At 32.8% G+C, this 16647-nt stretch overlaps 1 protein-coding gene across 5 annotated transcripts in view; it reads right to left on the minus strand.

The window, feature by feature from the left end:
* RPS6KA6 (ribosomal protein S6 kinase A6) overlaps positions 1-16647 on the minus strand; it is a 227927-nt gene that overhangs the window by 53685 nt on the left and 157595 nt on the right. For all 5 annotated transcript variants that reach the window (XR_003796370.1, XM_029240500.1, XM_029240502.1 and 2 more), the window contains 9 exons: positions 15190-15296; positions 14859-14896; positions 7659-7801; positions 5004-5074; positions 4681-4769; positions 3602-3660; positions 1807-1909; positions 1049-1179; positions 486-608 (listed from right to left, as the gene is read on the minus strand). Coding sequence is in view for 4 of the 5 variants with exons in the window: in XM_029240500.1 (XP_029096333.1) it covers positions 486-608; positions 1049-1179; positions 1807-1909; positions 3602-3660; positions 4681-4769; positions 5004-5074; positions 7659-7801; positions 14859-14896; positions 15190-15296 (864 nt within the window). In the remaining variant the exon portion in view is untranslated. The remainder of the gene's footprint in view (positions 1-485; positions 609-1048; positions 1180-1806; positions 1910-3601; positions 3661-4680; positions 4770-5003; positions 5075-7658; positions 7802-14858; positions 14897-15189; positions 15297-16647) is intronic.

Consider the following 16647-nt stretch of genomic DNA (forward strand, 5'->3'; position numbering starts at 1 on the left):
TTCTTTGTCTAAAAATGAATGACATAATTTAAATTTGGTTATATTTTCAAGCAAATAATAAAACTCAAGAGTAATGTTTGTCTCACATTATTTTAATATTTAAAAATTTCCTATAACTGAAACAATAAAAAACAGAGCACTTTCTTCAACATTATATTCCATCTAACTAAAACTATACTGATAATTTGATCCAAATGTGACAGTAATTGTCACAATTGCTCAATCTTAACATACTACATTAAAATAAAATTATTCAAAAGCAAGACATTCATGAAACACATTGTTCCTCCAAAATAAGTCTTTTTTTATTGAACAAAATAAAGTCTTGGAAAGAAATTCAAAATGAAAATATTAAGTCTTAAGAGGTTTTCCTCATCATTTTATCTTTGCTTTCTCCACTTGCTCCACTGAAAAACTGTCAGTTGACCTGCAATTTAACTTACACATATAAAACAAAAAAAAAAAGTTAGCCTCAGAGACAATACCTTCACTGCAAATTCCATGTTGGTAGCAGTGTGTATGCATCGTTTGCAAACAGAATAGGAGCCAACACCAATATCCTCTTTCAATTCATACGCTTCACCAAATTGTGCAGCATTTCCATTTATCTGTTTTTGTTAAAAAGTAAAATACAAAATAGAATGATATGGTTTCACATTTGTTATCTTCTCTCCTAAGTATACATTCTTCTTAAATCTTTTAAAAATCAAGAATAATTCTAGAGAAGTTTTATCAGTATTTATAAATGGTTTACACAGATTCTGAACTGATCCTAAATTGTAGACTTTCTAGATCCCCAAAGCCAATACAATAATTAAATCAACTAGCTAATACATCACCCATTACATTTTCTTGCCAAAAGAGATCACCTAAATATAATTAAAGGTTACTACTGTCTGCTTTTTTCCAAAACATATGGAGACATCTTTAATTCATTATACAGAGATAAATGAAGCAGTTGAAAATCACTTAAAAATCACTGTAAATCCATTAGCAATAACTGAATGAAATAATTATCCCTAATCTGAATAATCTAAGTGGAATTTACCTGAACAATTGGTAATACATTTGCACTTGTGATCGGAGTGATTTTATATTCTTCTGCAATAGAAGTTGCAACAAAGCTGAATCCTTTGAAGAGTTGATGAGCATTAGCACTAGCTGGCAAACCAGGAGAATCTAATGTCCAAATAATTATATTTAATTAGAACTACACAGAATTTTATGATATGAAATGTGAACATTTCTTTGAATATAAAGGAAACCATTAAATGTTATCATCAGACATACTATATTAGGTATTTGATTTTATATTATCTGTTTCCCCATACTATTATGCAAGCTCCATGTAGATTATAATTTTTGTCTGTTCTGTTCACTTCTGCACTGTCACTGCTTAGTACATAGTAGGTATTCAATATTTGTTGAATGAATGTATGAAACAGATGCCAATAAAAGTAAACCTCATTAAATTGTAAACTATAAGAGTCAGAGTGATATATCTCATATCTTACCTCTTACCCCCATCCTCTAATGCATTAGCATGTCAAAAAACTTTTAAAGTAAGAAAAAAAGAAAACGTTCACCCTTTGCTCTAGTCTCTGCTTCCCTAGTAAATATTTCCCATGTAAAGCCTCTGTTTGAAAGGTGTCCAAGCAATGCTCTATATAGGATCCACACTTCCACACAGGGCAAACCACCCTCTGCAAACTTACAATTTTTTTAGTTTTTACCTAAGAAGCTAGTTTACTTTTTTAACCATCTAACTGAATAAAAGCCCTGATGTTACACATAAACATGCATTACCTTTAGGTGTTTTTGCAGTAAATTCAGGATCAAAACAAAAAGTATCATCTGGTTTTCCAGAAGCCGGTTTGAAAGGAGGCTGAACTTCTCTCTTATATAATTTCTAGAAGAAATAACAGAATAACACAGAAACGTATTCATACTTGAAAAATTATTGAAGCAGAATATGATATTCACAGCCCTTAACAGAAGACTCACAATTTCATAAATGAAATTTCAACAGGCTTCAGATACCTGTTAACCAAATTCTAACCTCTTAACCAAATTCTGTGTATCATCTAAACTTGAGAGATAATGTACAGAATCAAATGAGACCAAGAAACACAGCAGCAATGCCACAGGTTGCATTCACGAGGAATAATTCTGTTCAGTTTTGGATTTCAAAAACTGACTTGAATTCTCACTGGTAAAATAACCATACAGAACATATCACAATGTTACCATGCAGAAATAACTAATAACATTCTAGGATATCAAAATTAATAATTAGTCTAACTCCAAGAAATATTCATTATACCTATTTTGTTTTCACATAATAATATGCATTAGATGCACTGTTTAGAGCTCTTTTTATAGAATTCAAAACTTGAAACTTGTCTAACAATCTAACTTCCTAAAATTTATGTTTTGGAAAGACATATAAAATATCTTACAACATAACTGTTTTTTGGAAATCTACTTTTTTAAAAGCTCACAGTCTCGCAGTGAGGGAAAATTAATAGAGGATTACTTTAAAGTAATTTTCATTTATTTAAACATGTACACATTCCACTCTTTTATTATTTAAGAGGAATAAACAAACTGTTTAGATATAAAAATAATGGAAAAATAATTTCTAGTTTTTCTAGTTAAAGAAAAAGGAAGAGCAGAGAAGCATTAGAAAAAAATGACAAGGGAATGCAAGGACACCGAAAGAGGGATGCACACATATATGACAAAGGGCAGACTCCCATGCAGTATGTTCACTGCGTGGCCTTTCAGGTTATTAATACTATTAATGTGTTGCAGTTTTACAACTATAAAAACTAAATCAAAATATTAACTTCTGAAACCTGTTCTACAAGCCAGAAAAAATAATAATTTGGTCAGTGAATAGTGGCTCTCTACCTCTGCCTTAGAAACCAAAAGAGACACTTTTTCTTTAGGGATAATTTTCAATACCAGTGCCAGAATTAAATAATCAAAAACACTTACCTATGATGATTAATAGTATATAAAATACATAAAGCTGTGTTGTAAACAACAATAAAAAGTGAGCTTTTCTAAGAAAAGCTCATTAGTCTGGGAGTTGCAACTTAAAAAAATTTAATACATGACTTTGCAGAATTTCACAATGTTTCTGTTTTCATGTTCTCTCAAAATTTAGTAAAATACCTATATACAAAGATTTTCACTTCTTAACAAATTAAATTTGTTCTAATACATGACAAAGAACCATTTGAAATTAAATAACATCTTAGATTCTTTAGGATTCATTTTTCTATAAGAATCTGTCCTATGATTCATCCCCTTTCTCCTCTCTCTTCTTCCCCCCACATTCCCCAACCTAGAATAGGGGAGAATATTAACCATATTTTACAGGTAAGACAAATGAGCAACAAAAATTTACTACATATCATCCACACATCTACTGGTTCAAGGTAATTGCATGAAATGCTACACCTGTAAATAAAATCTCATACTAAAAATAAAACAAATGGATTAAGTTTATCAGCAAAGTCCATATATTACCATTTACTCTTGAGTTTTTGCTTTTATTAAAGGTACTCAGTAACGAACTTGCTACTGAACTTACATTCCAGTCAATATTTGCAAAAAAAAGATGTCTTTTGATTTCGTCAACTCCTTCTGAGCCTATAAAAATGGAAAGAATGTTTTTACCAGTCTGAATTTTTTAATCTGCTTACCTGGCTTCCAGGCTATTATCTGTAAATAGGAGTACACACATTTCATAGATTCCTTGAAGTGAAAAGTTTACGATTTCTTATCTGATGTTTTATTAATTGGTCCTCTGAATTTAATATAATAAAAAAATAGTTGATGTTCATGCTGAAGCACATAAGGTATCATGAAATACTAAAATACCTTCTGAATCAAATAAAAATCATGTCTAACATAGCATTAAAATTTAAGCAATTTTCATTTTCATTTTTTTTTTTTTTTTTTGTGGTACACCGGCCTCTCACTGTTGTGGCCTCTCCCTTTATGGAGCACAGGCTCTGGACGTGCAGGCTCAGTGGCCATGGCTCACGGGCCCAGTCGCTCCATGGCATGTGGTATCTTCCCGGACTGGGGCACGAACCCATGTCCCCTGCATTGGCAGGCGGACTCTCAACCACTGCGCCACCAGGGAAGCCCCTTCATTTTCTTCATAATTCAATTTATGATCTCATATCTATAGGCCAAATTAAAAATGCAATGAATAAAGTGGCATTGAAATTTTAACACATGGACATAAACAGGATAATAGGATCACATTTGGATCCAGGGAAAGGCTACTAGAAAGTAGCCAAATAATGAGCAGTTATGGAAACATAACATTTATCTTGATGAATATTGGAAGGGACAAAATAATTATCTTCAAATATCTAAAAGGATTACCTACAGAAGGGAGAACTCTGTGAATTATGTCAAAAGAGACATTCATATGATATAATGATATATATTAAACATAAGTTCTGAATAACTAGACCACTCCATTTTTAATGATGGGCATAACAGAGTTTACTGGAATCTTTGCATACATAAAACATAGAATTCTACGTATAAACACATAACAGCAGTAAATGAACTTAGGCCAGAAAATATAAAGTCATAATTATCCTCCCAAAGCATGTAGTATATTGTTATAAAAGCTAAGAAAATAAATAATACCCAATCTATTTGCTGGATTCCTTTTGAATAACATCCTTAGAAGACTTTGTGCTTCAGCACTAAGAAACTGAGGCATTCCAAGTTTTGCTCTGGAAAAGAGGATTTCAGAAAATTTCATTTAAATCTAGCCATACTTCTAAATTTATAAATCCCAAAAATAATTTTAAAGAATGCTATCACAATGGCAAATAATGTCCCCTATACGGTGGAAGGGAATGAGACAGTGAAAAATGTTCTTTTGTGTCAAATGAAAACCATAACAAGTTTCTCAAAACTGAAAGCAAGGAATTTTTCCCAAAAGAAAAAAAAATGTTTACACTTACTTTAATATCATATTCATGGTCTCATTTCTGTCTTTACCTTGAAATGGCAGAGTACCAGTAAGCATTTCAAACTAAAACAAACAAAAAATACCACAAGTCAACTTAGTAAAACTTAGAATTTACAATGAAATTCTTCAGGAAGAAAAATGAGACTTGTAATACATGATCATCAAATCATGCAGAATCTACATGATAGTAGGTCAAAACAGGACCAGAAAACTAGGTCGCTTAAGGAAATACACCTCTGGTACCCCACAGTATATAGGCCAAATGAGAGGTGATTTGTAGCAAATGTAACCTACCATTTTTTCAATCCTAAATTCCTCAAACCAAAGCAATGTGGAAATAGACACAAGGCATTTTCTTTTAAAACAAAGATAAGCTTTTAAAGCAAACATTTAACAGTGAAAGAAAAGCAAAAATAAGTACTGAGCCATTTCAAATTCATACATGCTCAAGAAAGATAATCATTCTCATTCCCTTTGCTCTCTTTACAAAAAAAAAAAAGGAACCAAACAAGAAGCTACACACACAGATACACACACCACACACTGATATATGTATTTTAATTTGAGACAGTTGTACACAGCATAATGAAAACTTTTTCCCTAAGAGAGTTAATTGAAATGTGGATAACTAGAACATTAAATAATCATATTTAAAAGAAAAAGTAGGTCTGAAAATGAAGACCATTATAGCTCACTAGAGAGAAACGTTTTTATATCCCTAATATTTAAATCTTAAGCTTAGATTCAAAAATGGCCTCAGTCCTCTGTTCATTTATTTGAACTTACAACCTTAGTTAGCTTATGCATTCAACTCTCTCCTGAGGACTGATGACTCTCAAATCGATTCCAGTTTCAATCTCTCTCAATCCCCAGTTTTCCCTTCCAAATCTAAAGTAATGGTTCTCAACTGGAGCCTGAAGAGATAGGGGTAGGAGTCACAGAAAGGGAATGAAGACGAAGGGAAGTATGGTGTACGGGGATCATCTCTCTCAAGCTCCAGTTCCCTGCCGCCAAACCTAAAATAATGGTTCTCTCCTGGGGACTGGAGGAATAAGAGGTGGAAAGGCAAGAACAAAAAGAAAAAGAGAAGGATAGTACATTGGAATCACACCTTCCCCTCAAATAAACTATATGCTGGCTGGCAGAGTAATTTTTTGTTGTTGCTGTTGTTTTTTAAGGTCTTCAGATGATTCTGATGCTCTCTCCACTGCCCTCTCCTAATTCATTACTATCAAGGGGTTAAACACTAACCCACAGTAACCTATGCAACGTGTTAAAAATAAATTATTTCCCCACTTTCAAAATCAGCTGTCCTTCCAAGCTATCTCTTTTCTATTGAACTACCTTTCTTTCGATCCCCTGAAGTTTTAGAGGTATCTCTATCTTTGACCTTTCCCCTCTGCTTCATCTGTGGCATTTAATCTGTTACTAAGGTCAGCCACTTCTTACCTTTAAATGTCTTTAAGATCTCCTTTTTTTCATTCTGTAATCTTACAACTGTCTTCTAAGGAGAACTTCTTGGTCTCCCTACTTTTAGTTTCCTCCATTTGCAAGCCATTTATATAATGCTACCAAGGTTAATTTTCCTAAAATACATTTTTTCTCTAATTACTGTCGTGTTCAAGAATCTACAAAAGTTTCCAACCACCCAGAGGATTGCGTGCAAATCCTTATAGGCTTATAGCCTCATTTCCTCCACCTTCACCCTCATTCTCCACTACTACTCTAGTCAAACTGGTTCTCCAGGTCTTTCCTAATACTATCACAATACTATTCTTCTTGACACACAGCTATTTGAATTTTATCCATTCTTTAGGGCTTAATTTAAGTTCTATCTCCTCTACTTTTCTTACATCAACTTATATGAATTATTGCCTGAACTTCTAAGGTACTTCCAGGCAGTTTATTTAGCTATTCCATTTGTTTCCCCAACCAGATAGCATGCTTTCTTAGGTCATGGAAAATGCCAAATATTGTACTTCTATCTGTTCCCACCCCACTGCCCTTACCAAATCCCAGGCTTATAATAGCCACTTAATATATTGATACATCGTACAGTAATTCAGTGATAAAGAGGCAAAAATGGATTATCAGGCTTCTAGAGCAAATTGTATCTGATTCAATAGCTATTCACTTATCACCCTACTTAATACTACAAATTCTATGCTTAATCTTATACCAAATCAGTCAGTCCATATGCTCATTATGCTAGATACTGTGGGAGATTATAAGTAGTAGAAGACAGGATTGCCCTCCTTAAGAGGTTTACAATCTTTCTAGGGACATGCTTGAAAAAATGTGACAATAAGATAATATACCATAAGGTGCTAAATTCTGTGATACCTAGTTAAAATACCATGTAACTACTAAACACAGTATTCTGAAATCTAAAATCTGGTATGCCTTTATCTAAGTTTTAAATTTGAATAACTTGTAAAAGAATGCTGCCATTTACCTTTTAATCTAGCAACAAAAAGAAATCAGAACACCAAAACCCTAATTTTTATTGTATAACAGCTAGCCAATCAAGTTTTTTAACAGTCATGAACTTGAGAACCCTATTCTCACCTAACACATCCCAACACTCAGATTAAAATTCTAAACAATACTAATTGTATATTGGCATAATTAAAAAAACACTACTTACCATAAGTACACCATATGACCACCAATCTGCACTCTGGGAATGACCTCTTCTATTTACTACTTCAGGAGCCATATACTCCACTGTACCACAAAATGAGTAGGCTTTCTTCTCCTGATCTACCGATTCTTTGCTGAGTCCAAAATCTATAATAACAATATTACACAAAAACATATCTGAAGATCTTCAGAAAATAGAAAATACCAAAAGAAACTGAACTATGAATTAAACCTACTCATGATGGCTTACGATTACCATTAAGAAAGCTCCTTACCTCAGTTAAACCTCATCCTCAAAATACATGTTTTCATGTCTATACAGGAATATGATTCAACAATTTTGAAAGGACAATTAAATCAACACTGTCATAGTGATCTAATTTTTAAAACAGACTAAGACAAAAAATGATAGTAATTTGCACTTTTTAAAATATTAGAAAAGCAAATTTTGCTTTGGTTTTGGTGAACTTCCACTTTGTTTATGGTCTTCGAAGAGCTAAAGATACTAATATATAAAAATCAATCTTATTTCTATATACCAGCAATAAAAAATTGAAAGGTGAAATTTTAAAAGTACTATTTATAACACCACCAAAAAACCCTCATGAAATCCACAGGTATAAATATACAAAGAATGTATATACAAGACCTGCATGCTGAAAACTATAAACATCAATGAAAGGAATCAGAGTAGATCTAAGTAAATGGAGAGAGATACTGGTCATGATTTGGAAGATTCAATGTTGTTAAAGATGTCAATTCTCCCTAAACTGATCTACAGAGTCAATGAAACATTAATAAAAATCCCAGCAAGATTTCTTCTGTAAAAATCAACAAGCTGAATTTAAAATTTATGTAAAAAGACAAAGTAAATAGAATAGCCAAAACAATTCTGAATAAAAAAGGAAAATTCAAGGACTCACACTACCTGACTTCAATACTTACTATAAAGCTATAGTAATCAAGACAGTGTTGTACTGGAGAAAGACTACACACACACATACATATATGAATGCAACAAAACAGCGTCCAAGAATAGACTGACATATACAGTCGCTCTGCTATTCTTGTTTTAAAACTGCAAATTTGTTCCAATGTGATTGATACCTTATTGTTACCTTTCAGAGATTTATACCACTCCACAAATGTCCTTTGCTGTACTATTTCTGACAAAACTGACATTTAACACTAGAGTTTGCTTGGCGAATATAACATGAATTTCAAATTTCAGCTTGGTTTATGTGCAATTTTGCCCACAAGAAATAATAGGTGAAACACTAGAAAACTGCACCTAGTTGAACTGAGCCAAGCAGAAATACATACATGCACACACGTCAAATATCTACCAGCTATTTCAGCACATCATGTGTGTTACAAGCCACTTCTGTTCACCTGTAGTATTAGAACTCCCAATTCCAGATAATTTACCTCCCACTACTTCACAATAACTTACAAACTGCAACCTTTCTGATGCCAATTATACAAGCAAATTTCAGGATTTTTTTCAAGGTAAGGTATCATATTTATTGTAGTATTTATCTATTCTTAATCAGTTAGAACATATAAAACAATGCCATCATTTTTAACAGCTTCCTATCTTTCTTTAATGTGTCACTGGTTATATATTTTAGTGTTAAACCCCAAACAACATTTTCTCCATAAGTCATATTTTTTACTATGCAATTATGCATAGTACAGTGATTTTTAAGATCATATGTGTTGCATTATAACAGAACTGGCTATATATATAGCCAACTGATTTCTGACAAAGATGTAAAAGCAATTCCATGGAGAAAAGGTCAGTCTTTTCAACAAATGGTGCCAGAATAACAGAATATTGATATACAAAAATCCGTCCTCATACCATACCTCATAAACAAACATTAATTCAAAATGAATCATAGACCTAAGTGTAAAACCTAAAACTACAAAATTTCCAAAAGAAATACAGGATAAAATCTTTGTGAGCTTGGGTTAGGCAAAGATTTCTTAGATACAACATCAAAAGTATAATCCAGGGCTTCCCTGGTGGTGCAATGGTTAAGTATCTGCCTGCCAATGCAGGAGACATGAGTTCGAGCCCTGGTCCAGTAAGATCCCACATGCTGAGGAGCAACTAAGCCTGTGCACCACAACTACAGAGCCTGCGCTCTAGAGTCCGTGAGCCACAACTACTGAAGCCCGCATGCTACAACTACTGAAGCCCATGCGCCTAGAGCTCATGATCTGCAACAAGAGAAGACTGCAATGGAAGCCCACGCAATGCAACGAAGAGTAGCCCCCACTTGCCGCAACTAGAGAAAGCCTGGATGCAGCAACAAAGACCCAATGCAGCCAAAAATAAATAAAATAAATATATATATTTTAAAAAGTATAGTCCATAAAAGAAAAAAGTTGATAACTGGATTTTATCAAAGTCAAAAAGTGCTCTTCAAAATATATTGTTCAGAAAATCAAAAAGAAACTAGAGACTGGAAGAAAATATTTGAAAATCACATATCATATAAAGGACTTGTATTCAGAGTATATTTTTAAAAACTCAAATTCAGTAATAAGAAAACAAACAACCCAAATTTTTTAATGGACAAAAAAACCTGAACAGACACTTCTACAAAGAAATACATGAAAAGATGCTCAATGTCATCATTTGTTAGGGAAATGCAAAATAAAATCACAGTGAGGTACTACTCCATGCCTTTTACTAGAGCTAAAATAAAAAAGTACTGACAATACCAAGTAATGGCACGGATGCAGAGCAACTGGAGCTCTCATACATCGCTGATGGGTATGCAAAATGGTACAAGCACTTTGGAAAACAGTTTGGAGGTTTCTCATTAAGTTAAACACACACTTCCCATATGATCAACCAATCCCACCACTTGGGTATTTACTGATGTGAAATAAAAAATTATGTTCACATAAAACCTGTACAAAAATATTTCTAGTTGCTTTATTTGTCACTGTCAAAAACAGGAAACAACCCAAAAGCCCTTTAATTGGGGATTGGATAAACAAACCATGGTACCATCATAAAATGGAATACTACTCAGCAATAAAAAAAGAAATTACTGATACACACAACAATATAGATGAATCTCAAATGCATACTAAATAAATAAAGCCAGATTCAAAAGAGTATATACTGTCTTCCTATTTATATTATTTTGTGGAAAAGGCAAAACCATAGGACCAGAAAGCAGATTGGTGGTTGTCAAGGGGTAAAGGGAGAATTGACTTATAATGGGAAAATTCTGGGGAGTGAGGGAACTGTTTTATATCTTGATGCTGACTGTATGCATTTGTCAAAGTTTGCAGAACTATACACAAAAAAGTAACTTTAAAAAATAAACTTTTGTATTTTGAGGCAACTGTAGACTCACACGCAATTATGTGAAATACTACAGAGATCCCGTTTACCCTTTAGCCAGTCTCCCCCATGGTATTATCTTACAAAGCTATATTACAACATCACAACCACAATAATGACAATGATGCAGTCAAGATACAAATTAGTTCCATTATCACAAGAACAATGAGTTTTACTCTACGTAAATTATACCTTAATTCTATAAATGAAAAAATTATGAGCCCTATAATTCTCTTTTAAAATAAAATACAATATTAATACTTAATTTTAGGACCCCTTGAAACTGATTTTTTAACCATACTCAATATTTTCATTTAAAAATTACTAATTCTTGTATAATAACTGAATGCATTATGATTTTCAGCATAATTTTAAAAAATCTTTTCAATGTACTATGCTCTTTCTCCACATTTTAAGGCTTTTAAACTCTGCAATTCCATTTCAAAATTAAATTTAATGAAACCTAGTCTCTGAGGTCAGTTCAGCTGAATATAACAACATACCTTGTAGAGAAGAACACTGGCTTCTTTGGCCATTCCACAGAGAAGGAAGAGGGGAAGAGAATTTTCTTATCCTCTGTTACCTTTCAGAGATTACACCACTCCATAAAGGTCCTTTGCTGTACTATTTCTGACAAAACTGACATTTAACACTAGAATTTGCTCAGCAATCAACGGACAAAAATTTTTACAATAATAAGAGTTAGCTACAAGATTAAATAAGACATATGTTAATCAGTGTTTTTTCCAAAACACTAATTTGAAAAGAAAATGTAGAAATCAGCTATATAAAGGGTTTTTGGCAGGGGGGTGAGATATACCTTTGTTTCCTTAAATGACTCTTTTAAAGACGTTAAATTTTAAAAGCATGTCCAAAACACAACACTTTTATGAGTATCTACTATATGTAAAAGTAATTTCAGTGCCTAATTTTCAGATAGCCATAAAAATTACTTAAAACTATTTTCTTATGTATACATTTTTTTCTTAAATATTCAGCTCAAGTACTGTGTGATTTAATTTCTGACACTGCATATTTTATCTTCCCTCTCTTTATAAAAATTACTTCTGAATTATGTCCCTCAGAAGTGATTCTGGAGACTCCAGATTCCCTTTCCCACCCAGGTTTGTGATACTCTTACATCCATCCTTGTCCAAATGCCCTGACCCTCCACATCCATAGCACCCTCTCCTCACACCTGATTCCCAGTTCTGGCCTCTCCTGCCTTTTCATTTACAGGGCTGTGTTGTTAGTTGAGTTAATGTCTCAGAGAAATTAGATCCTTTGCCTAAAATGAGAACCCTAAGGGCTCACTGAAAGTACTACACATGACTTAGCACATTTACCAGACCAGCCAAAACATGCAAACTTGAACAAGGAAAACTGAACTCAGGAAGAGACAGCTATGGAATCTTTCTGTCTGCTTCTAAAAAGATGCCAATGTGACCTGTGCTTCCTCTACAAATTCCACAGGCTGTGATAGAAATGAATAACATAGTTCACCAAATAAACCAAAAGAATAACCATAGTTCATCGAGCAAATAGTACTCGATGATAGCATTCAAAATGGAAGGAAGGAGATAGGAAGAGAAGGAGGGAAAAAAGGAAGGGAAGGAAGGAGGAAAAAGGCACAGCAGGTAAGAAAGCAAGAAAGGAAGAAAAAGAAAATAAAGAAAAAGAAAGGAAGTATAAAAATAAAAAGAAATTAAAGGAAAGAATGAAAAAAAAATGAAATGTCTTAAAACACTTGCTATGAATGGTCACACTTTAACCAACCTTACTGGAATGTTGTGAGGTTACATCCATAAATTTATTATTCATTACAAGACTTTGAATTCTGTTATAATCATGAAACTGTAAATTATCTAATATTTATCATTGTGTACTTTCTTTAAAGGAATATTGGTGTCACTTTAAAGGAAAATAGATTAAATTGTTTAAAAATATATATAAATCACAGTTTCTTCCTGTCACAAGCCTTGTGTCCCTTGCTTATAAATTAACATTGATTCTAACTACTCTTTACTCCTCAGCCCGTTTAAGTCCAAAAGGTGTAAAAGCAGAATTCATATTATAAGACTAAATATAAAACAAGTTGACATCATTATTCACCCAATTAACCTTAATGTAGAAGAGAGATATAGGTTGAATTTATTCTACTCTTTCCCCACCTTTCTTCCTCACCCATGACAAAACAGGCATAACTTATTAAGAAAAATGAAAAGAATTAAATTCTAATTAGCATTGCAACTAAAGATTGACTGTTGTAAAATAAAAATTATTATATAAAATTTCAAAACTCTACTGTTCTCTTCATATTTCTCTTCCTTATCCTCTTTGAATCTCTTTAAATCTGCTTTGCTTCTTTCATATAGTAGAAAGAGAATCAGGCTATGAATCAAAAAATGATTTACTAAACTTTACTTGAACTTTGTCACATTTACTTGAGCTTTCAAGTTAACAACTTCATACTTTATTTTTACATTGAAGAAGTATACTTAGGAATTTAAAGCAACTTACCTTTAAAGTGCACTGGTCCAAAATTCTCTGTAAAGCCCACATCTTCATTTTATCTCTGTTTTAACATTCTGATAATTAAATACAGAATTTACTATCTATTTAAAACATAAGTAACCTTTTGAGATTGGCTCACTCAGCACAATGCCCTTGAGTCCATCCAAGTTGCTGTATATATCAAGAGTTATTTCCTTTTTATTGCTGGGTAGTATTCCATTGCATAGATGTATCACAGTTTGTTTATCCATTCACTCTCTGAAGGACATTTGGGACATTTCCAGCCTTGGGCTATTACAAACAGAGCTGCTATGAAAATTCATGTTTAGGTTTTTTGTGTGCATGTAAGTATTTATTTCTCTAGGATAAATGTTCAGGTGTGTGACTACTATACAGTTCTATTTATATCATATTCTTAAAATAACAAACTTAGAGATATAGAACAGATAAGTGGTTGCCAGGATTTAGGGAAGGTGGGAAGGGTGACTATAAATGGGCAGCACAGGAGAGTTCTTTTGTGGTTATAGATCAGTTTTGCTTATTGATTGTGGTGATGGTATTTGACTCTACATATGTGAATAAAATGTCACGGAGATATACACAAAGACAAACAAAAAAAGAATATGTGCAAAAACTGGTGAAATTCAAGTAAAGTATATAGTCTAGTTAGTTGTAACTGTACCTATCAATTTCCTGGGTTTGATAATGCACTGTAATTTTGTAAAATGTCACCATTGGGGGAAGCTGGGTGACGGTACACAGGACCTCTTGGTACTATTTTTGCAACTTATTGTGAGTCTATAATTATTTGAAAATTAAAGGTTTTTTTTTAATGGTATAATAAGGATACTTTATGCCAAAAGGTCCTGTGAAAATTATCAGTGTTTCACATACAGTAAACGCTCAACATTCAAAATAAAGTAAAATAAAATGTGTTTTTACAAAAGAAAGAATAAAATGAACCTCTTATTATGAAACACTTGGTTCAGAAGTTTATAATTCACTATATTTCAAATGTGATAACTACTTATGATAAATCTTTCAGCCTAGACTGAAACAAAAATGATGTGATTTTTCCTAGAAAACCAAATGTCATTTCTTAATGAGGACAGTGACTCTACCATATAATTTTTTGGTATTACAATTAGAGCATATTGAGAGTTATCTTATCCACCCTTTAAATGAATTTTAGTTCACCAAAGAAATAAAAAAAATGCAAATTAAATCAAGAAAGAGGGAAAAAAACAGGCTTAGACAAATATATATATTAAAATAACAAAAAATATAAAACAGGCTTAGGGTAGAATGAGAAAATTTGCATACCTGTTAACTTGATATGTCCTATTTCATCAAGCAAAATGCTGTAAAGCAAAATTCACATTCAACAATGTGGGATAAAATATTTTTACATAAAATATTTACATAAAAATCATCATAAAAGAGGTCAATATCTATTTGATATACTGGAAAATTTTGAAATGACTAATTTAAAATCAATGGGTATCTTATGAAGACTACTTTTTAAAGTAAGTTTCATATAACTGTATAATTCATGTATATTTTCATATAATCTTTAAAATATAAGACTTAATGGAGAAAAAAGTAGTTATAGAAATACTGGTAACAGGGATACATAAAGACAATATAGCTTTACTTTTCTGGCTTCAGGTCTCTATATACAATTCCTAATCGGTGCAGATGATCCAAAGCAAGGGCCAGTTCTGCGAGGTAGAATTTCACATCTTCCTCTGTAAACAGAACCTAGAATAAAATAATAATTTACCATTTGATCTTTTTTTTAATGTTGAATTTATTTAAAATTTCTTCTTTAAAAACCAGTAAACAGACAAATCTAGGCAAACAAGAAAATAAAAGAAGTATATAGATGGAACTAAACTATTTAAGAATCCTTCTCAGACTTCCCTGGTGGCGCAGTGGTTAAGAACCTGCCTGCCAATGCAGGGGAAACAGGTTGGAGCCCTGGTCCGAGAAGATCCCACATGCCGTGGAGCAACTAAGCCAGTGCGCCACAACCACTGATCCTCCGCTCTAAAGCCCTCAAGCCACAACTACTGACCCCATGTGCTGCAGCTACTGAAGCCCACGTGCCTAGAGCCCGTGCTCTGCAACAAGAGAAGCCACCATAATGAGAAGCCTGCGCACCACAACGAAGAGTAGCCCTCGCTCACTGCAACTAGAGAAAGCCCGCATGCAGCAACGAAGACCCAATGCAGCCAAAAAATAAAAGTAAATAAATAAATTAAAATAAATAAATAAATAAAATAAAATATACTGAAAAATTTAAAAAAATCCTTCTCTTCAACATTTTAATGTAGATCTTCCTAAAACATATTATGTAGCTTGCATATCTTTTTACCCTGAATGTACTGCACAGGATTTACCTTTTTAAAAATGACTTAGTGTCATAATTCGGTTATTATATTTAGTACACTACTATATAGGGATGCTCTCAGGATCTTTGCAGTATATTAGATATTTTGTTTTAGCATTGGTAATTCCACTATTTCTACTATTTTCTCTTTCACTGTCTACTATCACTTCTCAGGAATTTTGCTTTTAGCAGCTCTACTAACCTAAAGCTTCAATTATACCAACAAAAGTTGTCGAATTAGTAACTCATATTAGACACGGTTCTAAACCCAATCTCTGACCTAAGGGGTAGCTCCAAGACTCTTCTGCTAGTAGAATACATGAGCTTAAAGGCACTGAATTCCTCAATCTTTTTCTGCCTGGGAACAGAGGTGCTATGATGAAGTGAAAAGTGCACTGGACTTAGAATTAGAATTAGCAGTGTAATGTTTGACATTTCACTTAGCCCTCAGGGCTTCAGTTTCCAAATCTGTAAAATAAGGATAATAGTATCTGCTACATATACTTAACAAGGTTGTTTTAAGAGTCAGCTTAGTTTATGTGGGGAAAAATACTTTGTAAATTGTAAAATCCTATGTGTGTAACCATGAGGTATTATTGTTATAGGTTTATGTCTATATCCATTCAAAAGTGAGTGTTAATTTACACACAAAATTGGGCATTACTCAACCATCACATGTAATTTTTAAGATTTATCAAGGGCTTCCAATTGGCAAAACAA

The sequence above is a fragment of the Monodon monoceros genome, unplaced genomic scaffold (genome assembly GCF_005190385.1).
Source record: "Monodon monoceros isolate NGI ecotype Baffin Bay Population unplaced genomic scaffold, NGI_Narwhal_1 Super_Scaffold_22, whole genome shotgun sequence".
Classification (NCBI taxonomy): Eukaryota; Metazoa; Chordata; class Mammalia; order Artiodactyla; family Monodontidae; genus Monodon; species Monodon monoceros.